Genomic DNA, 18750 nt, shown 5'->3' with positions numbered 1-18750 from the left:
TTATACTAGGATAATATAAAATTTAGTTCAATATAGAACAATGCTTTTCCCTAAAATGGAAATAGCACTATAAAGGAGATTTCATGAATTAAAAACAGTTTATCTGTATTATTCATGTTTAACATAAATATGCATTGTCATGACTGTAACTCTTTAAGTTACTTGTTACTGGATTCTACCAGCATCTTCATTGAGAATCTTGTGAATCTTTCTTGAAGTAGAAAGGTATAAGTCTATTGTCATAAGACAACAATAAGATGTTAAATTTTAACAATATAATTCTGTTCACACAGAACTTGAAATAAAAACATAAAAAGTCCACATAGACTTGTGTTTTCAGCTTTGAGTCTTGATCTTGTCTTTACCAGGGCCTCCAGAGGGAGCTCTTAACTGATGTCTTCTCTTTGCTGATGATCTGCTGTTCTGTAGAGCTCAGCTGAGCCAGAACACTTTCCCTCCTGTTCTCATCTAAAGATGGCTGCAGGTTCTGGAAGTGGTTCAGCAGTTTTCTCTGGCTCTGTGTCCTCACCTCTTCTTTAGACAGGAAGTGGACAACCTCATGGATACATCTGGAGAAGCCTTGATTGACAGCTGCTGAGCTGGAGGAGAATGCAGGCTGCTGCTGTCGTCTCAGGAAGCTGACTGTCATCTCCAGGATATCTCCTTTATCCAATTTGGAGTCAGGCTGCTGGTTGAGGAACTCTGGAGCCAGGAGAGACTTCAGCTGCTCAATGCTGCTGTTGATACGATCTCTGCGCATCTTCTCCACCATCAGCTTCCTCAGCTGAAAATAACAAAGAGAGAACATTTAGTCATCTTGAACTATAAAGAGTTATTGAGTAGAAAGCAGGTCATTATAAACATTGAAATGAAGAAGGTTCTTAATTTACCTTGTTGTTCAGAGGTAGCTGCTCGTTTGAGATGTTCATTGCTGAAGTGATGGTTGGTGCCATGGCTGTATCTCTGTGCTGTAGATCTCTCTGTGTAGAGTGAGTCTGATTTGTACTGGCTGCATCTCCTCTATTTATACTCCCAAATCTCCATATGAATGGTTGGATCTTGGGCTTGTTGGAGTTTCTCACAGTTTAGAGCCAATGGGAGAGCTTGGACACACAATGAGGAATGTAGAGCTGCCACATGCTCTGTGTTCTTCTAGCAGAGGACAATATCCATGTCTCAGGGGAGCAGGTGGAGGGGTGGGGTGATGGAGATGGACTCAAAGAGAACACTGTGTGAATCTGGGAAAGTGGTGACCCTGTAAAGAGAGCAGATCTGCTGCCTGATGTTGGGATCAACGTCACTGACAGAGCACACGCTCATCATTACTGATCACACATGTGTGGTCACAGATCACACCTCTAATTTTCTCATCATCTTTTATTAGAGAACAGTTTTAAGCCTGGAATGATAGAAATGGTTAAAAACTGACATATAACACCAAGAATTAGTACATATATTTAGTACACTGTTATTAGAAATGTATTTTATTATATATTGATCAAATGGTCTTCATACTACTAAATACTTTCATCCAGAGTTTCATGACTTTTCCCCATGTTTTCTAATAGACCTGATTAGCTTTAACGTACAGTATAGTGCAGCTAAAAAGTATTTTTGAAAATATTCAATCTTTATGAATTAACTTACAGTTAACTGTAGCTCAGCAGTCCAGATGTAATAGATGTGTCTCGTGTCGTGTCTTTGTCAGTCAGAGTGAGTTTATCAGAGTTTCCCACACTCAGTCCTCTGTGCTGAGATCAATGCTGAGTACAAAAGCTTTAGAGACCTGAATGAACTTTTACTGATGACTAAACATGACGTGGTGGATTGCAAAGTGGCATCACTCACCATCTGGAGGGAAAAGTCTAAACATGTTGCTATAAATGTTTCAGCTATAATTCCTTAATATGCTGGCTATATATAAAATCCAAATGGGAAAAAAAAATTTTAATTAAATAATCAGTAATGCTGTGTTATCTATTCTTTTTCATAATGATGTGACATAAAAATATATATTAATCCAAAGTATATTTTAGTCATTTTCCCTTTATCTCAATCAGAAATATAAAGCCATGGTGGGTTTGGCATGCTGACATCATTAAGGAGTGTGATTCTGCTCTCCCGAGCTTTCCCACACTTTTCCCATTGAGATGAAACACTGGACAATAGAAGTGTGTCCATTCAGATGCTAATAAGTCTGTGGGTAAACAGATCCTGACAGATTTCTTCACAAGTGTGGTCAAGTCACATTGGAAAACTTTGTAAGAAATAAAACTTACTCATCTAATACTCTGCTTATATCACACTAATTTACAAACACATACAGTAGCTTGTTTATTAATGAATAATACTACTATATCATTTATAAACACACATTTGAAGTGCATTGGTGTTTGGTAATTTATCAGTTATTTAAGTTGTTTCTATATGGCAAGAAGAACAGATTCTGGTAAGCAAATTCAAATACAGGTCAGTTTTTAGGGTACAACTACAGTGGAATTTCCAGGAAAAAAAATAGCATCAGAAAAGCTGTAAAATACAAAATTTAAAACTAGAAAGCCCATATCAAACATGCAGGCTTGGTAACATCATGGACACAAAAGAACTATAAAATAACGTTTCTGTTCATTAGTAAAGTAGAGTGCACTAAGATTTTATTAAACTATATCTAGTTATGTAACAAATAATAGTCACAATTTCTGAAGTTTTTCCAGTGTACTAAAGACAATTTGAATTATTTGACCCTTATTTGTGAAATGAGTGAATCAAATGATTTGATTCACTATTGAGTTAGTGAAAACTGAGCTTTATCATCCCCTGTGTTTGTGTGTGTGTGTGTGTGTGTGTGTGTGTGTGTGTGTGTGTCTGTTTTCCCCGCACACTTTTCAAACATTTTCTATTAGGCAATAATCAAATTGTCTGACTGTCTGCCACCTCACATTATGTGTCTTAATTCCACATTTCTTCATAAACGCACCAAATACATACATTATATGCTCAATGTGAATGAGGATCAAATGATTTCACAATATGTGAATTATCTATAAGACCAACGTTTACAGAGTGCTCAAAGATAGAAAAAAATATGTTTTAAATTGTCTATATTGTTCTATAATCACAGGTGATTTACTATATCATGCACTTTGAAATTAAAATATCACATTCCTCGTGACTTTTTTCTCCAAAATTTCTATTTGATCAATTAAAATCGTTCTGAATATGTTGCTTGGAAGCGTTTTGCCTTATTTTTGTTTCTTTACCATAATTTCATGGCTTAATAAACTTCAAAAACATAGGTAATTTCCACATTTTTATTTTTTCTTTGCACTTAAATAATATAACATCTTATTAATATTCTCACAGACAAGAACATTTGTGATAACATAACACAACATTTACTTGAAGCAATCTTCAAGATACATAGCCCTCATAATAGAGTAGAGTTTAAATCAGTCTTTACAAAAGACAATAAAGAAACTTCCAACAGGTGAAATTTAAAAAATCTGAACACAAATACTGTGAATGACAAAATGCATGTTGTCTAAGAATTAATGACATAAAAAAGGTACACTTATCATGCCATTAACATACTGAAACACTGTAAAGTTTATATGAAATCAAAATGGCATTACTTTCTTTGAAAGCATATAAGATACATATACCTCCTGATTGCATTATACAGTACACTGCGTAATCAGTCAGAATGTACCAAGTAAATGTGCTGTCCATCCAATTAATGGAAAGATTCTCAACGAAGTGATCATATGCGCATACACTTAGAACTTTGCCATACATAACCATAAAATAACCCAAAATTCAAGTCTAACATAGAACTGAGATGAGAACAAACCGATGTAATAATTAAATCTTTCCTAAAATGGAAACCTCAGATAAAAGTAAATGAATTTGAACCAAATTCAGTTAATCTGTTTGTGTCTAACATAGACACAAAATGTCAAAATTACTGGAATTTTATGTTTAGAAAACATTACAACATATGAATCTTTCTCAAAAATGAAAGTTATAAGAATATTGGCATAAGGCAACAAATAAGTGTACATTTTTACAAATTGGAAACCTCTACAAGGAAAGGCTAAAAAAAGCATAAAAATTATATTTAAAAAAAAATTGTTAGTTCGATATAGATATGTTTTTTACTAAAATGAAAAAAGCACTGTAACAGACATTGATTCATGCGTATTATTCATGTTTAACATGAACGTGCATTGTCAAGATTATAGATCTTGATGTTGCTCCTAACTTTATTCTACCAGCATCTTTATCAAGAAACTTTCTTGAAGTAGAAAGCTATAAGTCTATTGCCATAAGACAACAATAAGATGTTAAATTTTATCAATACAAATCTGTTCACAAAAAGTTCAAAATAAAAACATAAAAGGTCCAATAGACTTGTGTTTTAAGCTTTGAGTCTTGATCTTGTCTTTACCAGGGCCTCCAGAGGGAGCTCTTAACTGATGTCTTCTCTTTGCTGATGATCTGCTGCTCTGTAGAGCTCAGCTGAGCCAGAACACTTTCCCTCCTGTTCTCATCTGAAGATGGCTGCAGGTTCTGGAAGTGGTTCAGCAGTTTTCTCTGGCTCTGTGATCTCACCTCATCTTTGGACAGGAAGTGGACAATGTCATGGACACATCTGGAGAAGCCTTGATTGACAGCTGCTGAGCTGGAGGAGAATGCAGGCTGATGCTTATGTCGTCTCAGGAAGCTGACTGTCATCTCCAGGATATCTCCTTTATCCAGTTTGGAGTCAGGCTGCTGGTTGAGGAACTCTGGAGCCAGGAGAGACTTCAGCTGCTCAATGCTGCTGTTGATACGATCTCTGCGCATCTTCTCCACCATCGGCTTCCTCAGCTGGAAATAACAAAGAGATAACATTTAGTCGTCTTGAACTATAAAGAGTTATTGAGTAGAAAGCAGGTCATTATAAACATTGAAATGAAGAAGGTTCTTAATTTACCTTGTTGTTCAGAGGTAGCTGCTCGTTTGAGATGTTCATTGCTGAAGTGATGGTTGGTGCCATGGCTGTGTCTCTGTGCTGTAGATCTCTCTGTGTAGAGTGAGTCTGATTTGTACTGGCTGCATCTCCTCTATTTATACTCCCAAATCTCCATATGAATGTGTGGGTCTTGGGCTTGTTGGAGTTTCTCACAGTTTAGAGCCAATGGGAGAGCTTGGACACACAATGAGGAATGTAGAGCTGCCACATGCTCAGTGTTCTTCTAGCAGAGGACAATATCTATGTCTCAGGGGAGCAGGTGGAGGGGTGGGGTGATGGAGATGGACTCATAGAGAACACTGTGTGAATCTTGAAAAGTGGTGACCCTGTAAAGTGAGCAGATCTGCTGCCTGATGTTGGAATCAGCATCACTGACAGAGCACACGCTCATCATTACAGCTGACACGTGTGGAGACGACACATTTCAAAAGGATATAATCAGATATATGCTGTGTTATTTTTTTATTTAGATTATTTTAGATGTTTGATTTACATGCATCTAAAAATACTGGTTGTTGATACAAGTTACTACAAGTTTTGTGTTAAACCGTGATGCTAACTACAATGATGAGCTTTACAGTAATATTATTTTTACTTGATGCTGCATCACTGTCTACATTATCTTTACCTCTTCTTCATACTTTCTAATGCACTCCATATCTTTATACAGTGTTTATGATGTCACCAGGAAAGCTGTGTGGTAAAATTCACCTTCATATCCATAAGTGTGTCTACTCCCTTGTGTGAACCCAAATATCCAGTGGGTGGTGGAGTTTAGGATGTTAATGACGGTAGACTGTGACTCTTCTCTCCTGAGCTTTCCCACACTCTGCCTATTGAAAGACTGAGTCAGAAACAATAGAAGTGTGCCTGTTCACATGCTAATTTACCTTTCAGGCTAATCTTTGGAATAGAAGGGGCATTTTCTCCTCTATTGCCCCTGAGGGCTCTACCTTTCTTCTTGCACAGACATAATATATTACTTTCATTACAAGGTGTTACATTTTTCCTGTCATTCCGTATCAACAGGTTTTAGGAACAGGACACTTTAGAAATCTTTATTTCTAAATTTATCTCAAATTTCATATTTCAAAACTAGACTAATTTATTTCATTTGGTACATAAAGCTGAACATCTTTTGATGATATCCTAAAAATCATCAGGAAACAGATGTTTGCAAGTTTTATCATCTTCACATTTGTGGATAATTTTATTTATAGATACATTTTTTTTCATTCATTTTTTAACAACGAAAATATTTTGGTTTGATTTTTTTTCAAAGATGAGTCTTCCACCAATAACATTTTAAATTTTGATTTTTTTTTAATATCAGAAATTGAGTAATTGATAATCTGCATTGTTTTTTAAAATTATATTATGTAAGGAATCCACTCATAATAGAACAATGACTGTACATTTTTATCCATTAATAAGTGTTTTAGGGAAATTAATTTCACTGTTGTTGTAGTTCATCTTGTTGACTTTATTTATTTTAAATTTACACTGAAAATTATTTTACTGGATGGTATTTGTTTATAAAAATACTGAAACTGATATATTTTATGCATAAACTTGCATTCTGAGTCTTTTTGTCTATCACTATCAGGACTCCAGATGTAACAGATGTGTCTTGTGTCGTGTCTTTGTCGGTCACTGTGAGTTTAGAGCTTGTCTGAGTTTCCCACACTGAGTCCTCTGTGCTGAGATCAATGGAGTACAAAAGCTTCAGAGTCCTGAATGAACTTTTACTGATGACTAAACACACCGAGTCTGACGTCACTCACAATCTGGAGGGAAAGATCCTTATTGGCTGAGATTTCATGTTAATATTCACATTTTATTACTCATTTTTACGTGATATTTTGTTAGTTTCATATTTCCTTTCTTGATAGACATTTTCTTATTATCCAACGTTAATTTTCACATTTTTATTGGAATTTTCCTATAATTTACAATTGTCTCTTGTGTCAAATGAATCTAGTGCCACACATTTTAATTCTATGTATTACACCAACAGAGTGAAATTTTGCAACACTGTACACAAAACAAATGATAAAAAAAAATGTGTATAATAGGTTTGTGCCTTGTAATGTAATTTATTTTACTAAAACGTTCCTACAAGTTACATTTAATGAACAATCAAACGGTAGATGTGCTCATTTTAATAAAATAATTGGGAAGCAGAAGATTAATAAATTAAAAATATCAATACATAAAGATTATTCTGAAAACTGAACACAGTGAGCACAAGAGATGCTCTGTTGTTTACACTCAATTTTTAATTAGGATATTAATTTAAAATGTAGATGTTATTTTTAATAATCATGCATTAAACCTCTGCCACCAAAATCACACTACAGAAAAATATATATAATAATAATAATAATCTCAAGAATATGTGAGAAGCGCTCAAAATGTCTTCAGTAAAGATCTTTATAATTGAGGCTTAAAATGGATTAATGTTGTCATTTATGTTTATATATGAGGTCAATATATTTAACTACAGCAAACATCTCTGATCTATCTTTGTGTTGAACATAATTATTCTTATCATAATCATCAGTAACATTATTATAACTGTTTTTTCCATCTGTATCATTATCTAAAATACACATTCTCTTTGTGAGTGTGTAAGAAACACTATTTGTGTTTACAGGTCCATGATTATGCTAATTATAGTGTATCATTAAAATTGTGTGATGAAGTTCACCCTCTTTTCTATTAGTGTCTCTGCTTTCACAGTGTGCATCAAAATACTCAGCAGCTGGTGGAGTTCAGGACATTAATGATCACAGACTCTTAGATTCTTATCTATTTGTTGTTTTAAGCTCTGACCATCAAAGACATCCAAACATCCGATGTAAAGTATTAGATATGACACGACAAAACTCATCACACAGAAGAAAGTACTTTAGACATGTTTTTATTTATTTTTTCTTTCTGGGGCACTTTTGTGTTCGAGGTAAGGCAAGATAATGTGTGATAATATATCACAACAGTTACTTGAAGAATTCTTCAACACACGGTGCTCATAATAGAGCAGAGTTTAAACAGCTTGTCTTTACAAAAGACACACAAAACCTTTCCAACAGCTAAAATCTGTTAAATAATAAAAATAATATTTCTCAAAAGAAATAATAAATAGGAATTAAACATAAAGTGTCTCGACAGATACTGTCAAGGGTAAAATGTATGTTTCATCATTAACGGTACCACACAAAAGGTACAAAATAAACCTTGGTTAAGGTAAAAACATAAAACTTCTCAAGGCAAATGAGAAAAAAAGATGAATAATCAACATGTAACATATTGATGAACTTAAACACATTTCAAATCAACTGAAATTTAAAGCGTAATAATTCTGTATTAATCAGAATGTGATCACCTTCACAGAAGGCATTTAATGCTTATATACTTTATAGTTCACTATATAAATGTAGTGTATTTAACCACAATGTACATAGCATGTGAATTTCACACAATAATTGGTGACCAATTCTGTAAAATGTGATCAAACATGATCAAATATAATTAAAAAAATAATAAAAACGATGATAAAAATTCTTATAGAGAACAATACAGTCAGATTTTTTCTAAAAACTGAAAACAGTTTATCAATATCATTTATGTCTAACATAAACATGCATTGTCAAGACTGTAGATCTTGATGTTGCTCCTAACTGGATTCTACCAGCATCTTCACAAAGACTCTTTCTCAAAGTAGAAAGGTAAGTACAAGTCTTAGACTTCTAGACATAGGTATAAATCTATTGCCATAAGACAACAATAAGATGTTACATTTTAACAATATAATCATGTTCACACAGAACTTGAAATAAAAACATAAAAAGTCCACATAGACTTGTGTTTTAAGCTTTGAGTCTTGATCTTGTCTTTACCAGGGCCTCCAGAGGAAGCTCTTAACTGATGTCTTCTCTTTGCTGATGATCTGCTGCTCTGTAGAGCTCAACTGAGCCAGAACACTTTCCCTCCTGTTCTCATCTGAAGATGGCTGCAGGTTCTGGAAGTGGTTCAGCAGTTTTCTCTGGCTCTGTGTCTTCACCTCATCTTTGGACAGGAAGTGGACAATGTCATGGACACATCTGGAGAAGCCTTGATTGACAGCTGCTGAGGTAGAGGAGAATGCAGGCTGCTGCTGCTGTCGTCTCAGGAAGCTGACTGTCATCTCCAGGATATCTCCTTTATCCATTTTGGAGTCAGGCTGCTGGTTGAGGAACTCTGCAGCCAGGAGAGACTTCAGCTGCTCAATGCTGCTGTTGATACGATCTCTGCGCATCTTCTCCACCATCGGCTTCCTCAGCTGGAAATAACAAAGAGAGAACATTTAGTCGTCTTGAACTATAAAAAGTAATTGAGTAGAAAGCAGGTCATTATAAACATTGAAATGAAGCAGGTTCTTAATTTACCTTGTTGTTTAGAGGTAGCTGCTCGTTTGAGATGTTCATTGCTGAAGTGATGGTTGGTGCCATGGCTGTGTCTCTGTGCTGTAGATCTCTCTGTGTAGAGTGAGTCTGATTTGTACTGGCTGCATCTCCTCTATTTATACTCCCAAATCTCCATATGAATGTGTGGGTCTTGGGCTTGTTGGAGTTTCTCACAGTTTGGAGCCAATGGGAGAGCTTGGACACACAATGAGGACTGTAGGGCTGCCACATGCTCTGTGTTCTTCTAGCAGAGGACAATATCCATGTCTCAGGGGAGCAGGTGAAGGGGTGGGGTGATGGAGATGGACTCATTGAGAACACTGTGTGAATCTGGGAAAGTGGTGACCCTGTAAAGTGAGCAGATCTGCTGCCTGATCAATGTCACTTACAGAGCACACGCTCACATTACTGATCACACGTGTTGATTGATATTGAATTACATTTCACTATCACTGACCCTTTATTTAAAAATATTAAAAGTGTTTAACAGTTTAACGCTTAGCCTATATAATTATATATAATATAAATAATTTTATATAATATAATTTTATATTCTTCATATCAATTGCAGACAGTTAAGTACTTATTTTATCATAGTCTAAAATGTGTGTAATTTTATAATAGTAAACATTCATAATTTGGTACTTTTGGTGTGTGTGTGTGTGTGTGTGTGTGTATGTCCATACTGTACTATTCATTATGTCCCATTCATTTTAATACACTTTCCACAGCATACTCAACATGTTTTCTCAAAACACCTGTCCAGGTTGGTTTTTGTGAGTTTAGAGCTCGTCGACTTTCTCACACTCAGTCCTCTGTGCTGAGATCAATGCAGGACAAAAGCTTTAGAGACCTGAAAAGGATCAGTACTGATGACTAAACACTGTTGTATTGTAGCTGAAGCTTAACGTCAATCACCATCTGGAGGGAAAGATTCCTATTGGTTAGAACTTTCTGACATTCTCTAATTATTATCTTTCTTTCTTTCTTTCTTTCTTTTTATTTATTTATTTATTTTTCATTCTAATACTAACCGTAGTAAATGTATAAATAAATGTGATAGGAAAAATATCTTGTGTTAATAATTTGTAGTTATATAGCAGACTTAAGTAAAATTGATATTTTAAAGTGACAAATTTTGGACATTTATTACAAAGTGTTCACATCAATACAACAGCATGCCTGTGGCCCCTGGAATTAATGTTAATGACTAGTAAAACTGGGACTCGGCTTTCCTGAGCTTTCCCACACTCTCCTCAGTAAAAAGGCTCCAGTGAACAATAGACGTGTGCCTACTTAAATGTTAATCAGCCCTACACACAGCTGGTCCCCACACCCCCAGGACTGAAGCTTTTAGATAACCATCTTGACCTTCCTTAAACACAGAAAATTCCCCATCTGACATGGATTTACAGAAACAACATATCTATCAAACTACAGTTAGATGTAGATTTGCTGTGTTGTATTCAGTTATTACTTTCATACAAACAGTCCACACAGTTCATGGATTAATATAGCTAACAAAAAAACATGGTTACTTAGAGAGCTTTATTAATGTATATTAACATACACTTCATCTTATGAACATTTTAGTTAAGAGTTTCATATTTTGTACATATTTTAAATAAACATTATAATTATTATAATTTGCAAGTATATATGTATGTATGTATGTATTATTATTATTATTATTATTATTATTATTATTGGATGGTGCAATTGTTCTTTTTTTCATTTAATTCTGTACCATAATTCTGCTGTTATTCTGTTACAGTGGAATTATCTTTTAAACTTCATCATTTTTGGCATGCTCTTGTCTTTTGAAATTTGTGTGCTCTCGTCTTTTTCCTTTCTGAACTATGTTTTTTAATCTAAATTACTACTAAAAAATTTAGAACCAAAAACGGTATAATATTCTAAAAATAAAGAAATAGAAAGAACGTAGAAAGAGCAGTCATTGAGCTGTTATCCTGATTTTGTCCCATTGAGAATTGCTGTCAACAGCTTCTGCTAAATTATTATAACGGTCCATAATTATTTATATAATGTTCTCATATATATATGTGAGAACATTTTGTTTCACTCCACAATATAAAATAAGAATAATTATTGTGAAATTTTCTCCATTATATTCACACAAGGAAAATGAATAACAATGAAAACATATTTATTTCATAAGGACAAATATGCAGACAACAATCAAGTGATAAAAATAATTCAACAAAATATTGTCAATGAAATGATACATTGTATCTTTACAAATTAAGTCAACATTTTTTCGAGTGAATCATGTCCTCTAGTAGAAAACATGCTCATTATTTCATCGTAAATATAACTGAGTACCATCTCTCAATGAGAGCAAAAGAATATAATTTTATAATGTAGCCGAATGCACAAACTGCATCCTGTACTCATTTAACTATATTACATATACTGTATTTGTGGAATATTTTATGTTTGTAATCTCCACAGGCAAGGTATTATTCAAAATTATAGGCTCAGGGTCATCCAGAGTGAAAGTGCCATTTCATCTGGAGTTGAGGTAGCTCAAAGTGTCTCTGAAGAAGACTTAAGTGCTGACATCCTCATTGCTCTACTGTTCAAAAAACAGTGGCGTTACATCTTCAGTTGGGGACGGGCAAAGCCGGAGAATGTCCCTAGTACACCTGGAGTAGCCGTTATGGAAAACCAAGGCTTTCTTCATTGTGAAGAACGACACTGTCTTTTCCAGAAGATCAGAAGTGGGGATGCCGTTGTGAAGGTGTTCTTCCAGTGATGACTTCAGTTTCTCCACCTTGCTGAAATACTTCCTTTCCAAGCTGTGGAGTTTACACCTGCAAAAAATGGTGTAACCATCAACAAACTGTCTTAAATCTACAAAATGTGGTGTGATGATATACTGGTAGGATTGTGTACTATAATAATAATGTTATAAAAAATAGTTGTACTGCTCAGGTGAGGCATTCTGGTAAGTGTTATAAAAAATATTGATTATATATAATATCTCTGATGAATGCTGAATTCATATTCAGATTTGTTTAAACAGTGTGGTATTTCCAGCTCAAAACTTTTAGGAACTTATATTACAGGACAATATTACATTAAATGTAACTAGAAACTGATAAAAACTGTAGACATTGATGTATTTTTTATTTTCAATCAACTTCTGAAATAATTCAATACATATTGCTGATGGTGTTTACGTTTAAATTTAAGCAGACATCATGATTTTTCTGAAATGCCATCCTGATGCTTATTTATTTATTTATTTATTTATTTATTTATTCCTCTTTTAGTGTAAAAACAGAATCTGTTTAAAAATACCTGGCATAATGAATGTTGTCCTGATGCGTGATGTCCATGTAGGCAGGCATGTTTGATGCTAGCTTCAGTTCTTCTAAGAGAACAGGCCCTGTTGGGGTTCAGGTCAAATCTGGATAGTAATTTAGACGCCCGAAAGTGCTTGTATTTATACTGAAGTTTGTCTGGGTTCAGCCAATGAGAGCATCTGAAATTAAACAATAGTCTGCTGATAGGTCATTGGCTAGTAGGACTCTGATGGGACACTTCAGTGGACAGGTGGGACGTTCTCTTCTATGCCATCTGGCACCGGGGTCACACTTATTCCACTGTGGGAAAATGACTAGGGGCATGAGCATTCAGATTTTCCCAAGTTCCCACACTATGATTAGTGATAAGGTCTGAAGGTAGGTGTGCATATTTTTTGTAATCAATAAATGAATCATGTATTAGTATTTTGTATATCAGGTTACAGCAGAAGAATGAATTACACAAGTATTGGATGCCACATGCATTAATAGAGGTTTTTCTTACATATTAAAAAAGGCTGTCTTACAGAATTTTTAAGTTTGAAGGAATATGCAAGGATTTGGGAGTTTAGTTACAGTGCATATGGTTCCAGTCCCTCACTCTGGTGGCTGATCGTTCCTGTGAGAGCGGACACACTTCTATTGTGCGAGGGATTTAATGTGTTGAATGCTGAAGTGTGGGAAGCCGTGTGCCTCTGCTACTCCCACCAGCTCAGAGCAGATGAGGGGTGTGTTACTGTAGTGTACTCAGCTTACTACTGATGAACAGCTGTGTGTGTGTGTGAGTGTGTGTGTGTCTGTTCCAGAGTATGTGGAATGTGTACCATACAGAGACCTCTCGACTTGAGACTTTTTTATTATTATTATTTTTTTTTTTGGAAAACCTTTACTACAAATGACATCTTTAAAAATCATTTCAAAAGCAAAACTTGATCACAAAGATCACAATTGCATCTTTATCGGTGCTAGAGAATGTAGTATACATTTAAAATTAATTTATTATATACATAAGAAATACAATACTACAGAGTGTGATGTAAGAGGGGCATAACTAATGATGTGTTGGTGGTTGTGTGGTTATTATTTTCCTAAAACAGCACTCTCTAATGTGTTCTGTTCCACTTCTACATCAATTTGTCAACAATGACAAACTTTTTATTCATTAATAAATGTCAGATCATACTTTTTCTCAAGTTATACTTATCATCAAGAGATAATATTGTAGAACATCTGTATGACAAGTGGGTTGATGTCACTTACGTTGTAGCATCTATACACAATTTTTCTCTTATCAGCCTCTTTTTCACTTCACAGCTGAATTCAATACGAATATGCGATAAAAAAACAGAGAAATTGTATTACTTTATTAACACTGAGAATCTGAAAAGCATATGTTGTAAACTTTGTTATTTTTTTTGTCCAACTTTTACAAAGTGCTGACACTGGAGACTCATTCCATAAATGTTAAATATCTTCACCCTATAAACAATTCTACCTTTATACAATTGCACCTTTTTATTTTGTGTATTTATAGGTTTGTAAAATGTCCACCATACAAGCTATCTTAATATTTACATACAGTGTCATAGCAAATAAAGTGATTAGATAATACAAGGTGGCACGTGTGAGCAGTAATGATGAGCGTGTGCTCTGCCAGTGACGTTGATCCCAACATCAGGCAACAGATCTGCTCTCTTTACAGGGTCACCACTTTCCCAGATTCACACAGTGTTCTCTATGAGTCCATCTCCATCACCCCACCCCTTCACCTGCTCCCCTGAGACATGGATATTGTCCTCTGCTAGAAGAACACTGAGCATGTGGCAGCTCTACATTCCTCATTGTGTGTCCAAGCTCTCCCATTGGCTCCAAACTGTGAGAAACTCCAACAAGCCCAAGACCCACACATTCATATGGAGATTTGGGAGTATAAATAGAGGAGATGCAGCCAGTACAAATCAGACTCGCTCTACACAGAGAGATCTACAGCACAGAGACACAGCCATGGCACCAACCGTCACTTCAGCACTGAACATCTCAAACGAGCAGCTACCTCTGAACAACAAGGTAAATTGAGAACCTGCTTCATTTCAATGTTTATAATGACCTGTTTTCTACTCACTAACTCTTTATAGTTCAAGACGACTAAATGTTCTCTCTTTGTTATGTCAAGCTGAGGAAGCCAATGGTGGAGAAGATGCGCAGAGATCGTATCAACAGCAGCATTGAGCAGCTGAAGTCTCTCCTGGCTGCAGAGTTCCTCAACCAGCAGCCCGACTCCAAACTGGATAAAGGAGATATCCTGGAGATGACAGTCAGCTTCCTGAGGCGACAACAAAAGCAGCAGCCTGCATTCTCCTCGAGCTCAGCAGCTGTCAATCAAGGCTTCTCCAGATGTGTCCATGACATTGTCCACTTCCTGTCCAAAGATGAGGTGAAGACACAGAGCCAGAGAAAACTGCTGAACCACTTCCAGAACCTGCAGCCATCTTCAGATGAGAACAGGAGGGAAAGTGTTCTGCCTCAGTTGAGCTCTACAGAGCAGCAGATCATCAGCAAAGAGAAGACATCAGTTAAGAGCTCCCTCTGGAGGCCCTGGTAAAGACAAGATCAAGACTCAAAGCTGAAAACACAAGTCTATGTGGACTTTTGTTTAGTAAGAGTATAACTGAGTAGTTAAAACTGTTTTCTGTACATAATATACATTTCTGTTATAAGAAATGGTGGCATTCATCTGGGAATCTGTTAAACATTCGATTTATGTTGATATATACTCTTAGTGCCTTATTCACTAGTTTATATATATATATATATATATATATATATATATATATATATATATATATATATATATATATATATATATATATATATAAAACCACAGTGTGGTTAATCTACTTAATCTATTAATTGCAAGATTATTTGCTTTATATTAATATCCAATTCTGTTTTAAGAAATTATGGCATCTTTCTCCCCACCTGGGAATCTACTTTGCACACAAATGGTGATTTATAGTAATTTTTTTACTCTATGAGTAATTTTTCTTTTCTTTCACTTTTTTAAGATAACCAGTGTGGTTCTACTTTTGCCCAGTGAAAAGAAATGTAAACCTTTTATAAAGGTTTGTATTTTTGTAATGATGTGGTGTAACTGATCTCAACATTTGAAGTAGATGGCATTGCATCAATGTATTTGTGTGTACAACATTGTTTGTACTGCTTGTTACTGAGGAAAGAGAATAAATAATTGAATGTGAATAGAACTTTGTAAAGGATTTTGAATGTGCTTCGAAATAACAGCAATATTCTAAACTTTTGCCGGGAACATAAACCAAACTAATTGATCAATATTCACCAATCAGTCCAGTGGTATCAGGAACTGCCAATGGGTCCAGATTACATAACTATACTATTAGAAATTCAGTAATTTCTAAGTAACATGCTTTAGCATAAATAACACTAAATGTACTTAGAAGGAAATGTATATTTTAATTTACTTAATTCCCATTAAGTCAAGGCCAAGAACTCTCAACTCTTATAATTTATTCTTTTTATGTAATTCGGAGGAAATAGTTTCACGAATTTTCGTTTAATATTTAATTTAATGTAACTTATAACCATATAATACAACCTTATCTGTTTTAATTTAAAAAAGTAAGTTCAAGAAAAAAAATTACTTAAAACTTAAATACAGGGGATGTTTATTAAGTGATTTCAATTACAACATGACACCAAAGAAAAGAGATCCATGCTGAATTCAATAGTTGAGGTCTGAATTATTGCACACGCCTTCACAAAAGACAATAATAACATCCGAGAAATAAAAAACGGACACTTTGCTTGCAGCACAGGTTCCTTAATCTGGTCTTGGATTACCAAAAATTCTGCATATTTTCATGCTTAAACATAAACAGATTCACCTCAGAAAGGGCTGGAAATTGAATGATGAAGTTGAAGTGGGTGTTTTGGGAGCAGAGAGATCATTAATATGTGCAGGAGGTACACAAGGACTGGGGTTGAGAACTTGTTGCATACACTGTAGACAAATTAGGTAACAAATACAACTAAAGTGGTACTAGTACATGCAAATGTTGCACAAAATAGCAAAACAACTACAACAAAAGCACTAAATTGCTATGAGAAATTAAGTGATAAATAGGAGGCTAGACTGTGCACGGAGTCAGTTTTTCTTCCATGGTCTCCACAGTGCCACTCGGTTCCTGGATGCTGTTCGTTTCGGTGATCTTTGAGCAAAATGGCCATGATTTGAAAACAGTCTTAAGCTTGTCCTCTGCAGCACATAGAAACGCTTGATTTCTTCTCTGTCTTTGGGTGGCAGATGAGCATGCAAAGACACATGGCGCAGCATTTCGTGCAAACACTGAGAAAAGCCACATACAAAACTTGAATTTGCACGCGAACATGCTTTCTGTCTAAGCAACGTGATGGCCATCTCTAAAATGTCTGCTTTTTCCAGTTTGACAGCGTGCTCTTCAGTTATCTGCATGATCGGATAGAAAATCATCCTTAGATGCTCGATGCTGCTGGTGATTCGATCTCGCTGCATTTTCTCTGCCAGGACTTTATGAAGCTATGACGGAAAAGTGGGGGTAAAAAATTAGAGCACCTTTTACTTAAACACATGTGATTATGTAAGAAACAAACATGTGGGGGAAAAACATGGAAAATCTTATTGTTTTCTACATTTGCTCACATTGAACTCAAGTAAACAATGTGTAATCATTGAAAAATAAAAAAAACATGAAAAATGTGCAAATAACATATCTGTATTTATGCACGTGTTAAATTTCTAAAGGTTTCTCAGCACATAATTTTATGTAAAAAAAAAATGTGTTACATGAAAACTTGGTGCATTAGCTGTATTTATTTTTAAATTGCACTGCAATATTACAAATTCCAAAACAGGACCCACAATAAAATAAGTAGAATATAAAAAAGGAGTGTATTTTGTACATTGTATATTAAAGTTTTGTTTCCAGCATTAAAATTTAAAATTGTTGCACGAGGAAGAACAGCATGCTGCTTATCTTTTGCAGATTTACGGCGCAAAATTAATTGCATGCACATGTTCTTACCCCTGATTTATTTATTTAGCAAAAAAAATAAAATAAATAAAATAAAAAAATGTATGTATCTTTTTTTCCAGAAATATCATTGCAGATTTTTCTTCTCTACTTACTTTATTGTCTGTCCTCGCGCGTGCTAGATCCACGTTTTGCATTTCTTTCACAAAAGTGTACAGACAAAAATCAGACACTGCGCGCACGTGAGTCTGTATTTATAGCCAAAACAACGACCCCAGAAAAAAAAACGAGACTCGGTTTCTTCCCACGCCGACGGATAATTAAAGAAGAACAAAAACACAGCAGTGCTGCCCCGGTTTGTCTTGTGTTGGAGCTACTTCCTCTCCCACGATGGGAAACCGACACGGGCCGCTATAAGGTGTTAAACGTGTGCCTGTAACACCTGCTTAGACGCCGTCACAAGTTCGCCATGTAGGCGCGAGGCAGTAAAGTCTCTTTGCCACGCTTCACTTCACGTCATGTCTTCTTTGATCCTGCGACTTGTAATGGCCTTGTCTTTGCTTTGAAACCCGACTCGTGTCTCTCGTTCTCATTCTTTCATGCATAGGGCATTTTCTGCAACCTTGTCAAGTTTTAAACGGAGTTAATAACACAGGATTCATGCACGTGCCGTACTGAATCAGCCTCACGTGCTGCTAAAGGCATGATTAAATTACACCTGACTCACCTGAAAATTAATCTGAAAATTGCTCTGGAAAAGGAATTATTTATTATTTACAGAGATTTTATTAATGTTTCTTTACTATTAATAGCACAATATATTTATTTAAACACACACACACACACACACACACACACACACACACACACACACACACACAGTTACAGTGTTCTGTGTATCCTAATAACCAAAATTT

General features: G+C 35.2%; 3 protein-coding genes and 2 pseudogenes across 3 annotated transcripts; 1 reads left to right on the top strand and 4 right to left on the bottom strand.

The window, feature by feature from the left end:
* Nucleotides 1-163: 163 nt before the first annotated feature.
* LOC132838185 (transcription factor HES-5-like) lies at nt 164-1015 on the bottom strand (annotated as a pseudogene).
* Nucleotides 1016-4410: 3395 nt separating this feature from the next.
* LOC132838131 (transcription factor HES-5-like) lies at nt 4411-5100 on the bottom strand (annotated as a pseudogene).
* Nucleotides 5101-8909: 3809 nt separating this feature from the next.
* On the bottom strand, nt 8910-9690 carry LOC132838153 (transcription factor HES-5-like). The gene is made up of 2 exons (XM_060858337.1): nt 9442-9690; nt 8910-9335 (listed from the first exon to the last, which is right to left on the bottom strand). Exons 1-2 carry the CDS (start codon nt 9688-9690, stop codon nt 8910-8912), a joined length of 675 nt encoding a protein of 224 aa, XP_060714320.1.
* Nucleotides 9691-14606: 4916 nt separating this feature from the next.
* On the top strand, nt 14607-15390 carry LOC132838137 (transcription factor HES-5-like). The gene is made up of 2 exons (XM_060858307.1): nt 14607-14855; nt 14962-15390. The coding sequence occupies exons 1-2, from the start codon at nt 14607-14609 to the stop codon at nt 15388-15390; spliced, it is 678 nt and encodes a 225-aa protein (XP_060714290.1).
* A 1080-nt stretch (nt 15391-16470) lies between these two features.
* Nucleotides 16471-18434, bottom strand: LOC132838080 (transcription factor HES-5-like). The gene is made up of 2 exons (XM_060858206.1): nt 17989-18434; nt 16471-17379 (listed from the first exon to the last, which is right to left on the bottom strand). The coding sequence occupies exons 1-2, from the start codon at nt 18028-18030 to the stop codon at nt 16969-16971; spliced, it is 453 nt and encodes a 150-aa protein (XP_060714189.1). The 5' UTR covers nt 18031-18434; the 3' UTR covers nt 16471-16968.
* Nucleotides 18435-18750: the final 316 nt, after the last annotated feature.

This window comes from Tachysurus vachellii, chromosome 22 (genome assembly GCF_030014155.1).
Source record: "Tachysurus vachellii isolate PV-2020 chromosome 22, HZAU_Pvac_v1, whole genome shotgun sequence".
Taxonomy (NCBI): domain Eukaryota; kingdom Metazoa; phylum Chordata; class Actinopteri; order Siluriformes; family Bagridae; genus Tachysurus; species Tachysurus vachellii.
This window is presented reverse-complemented; position numbering and strand designations above follow the sequence as displayed.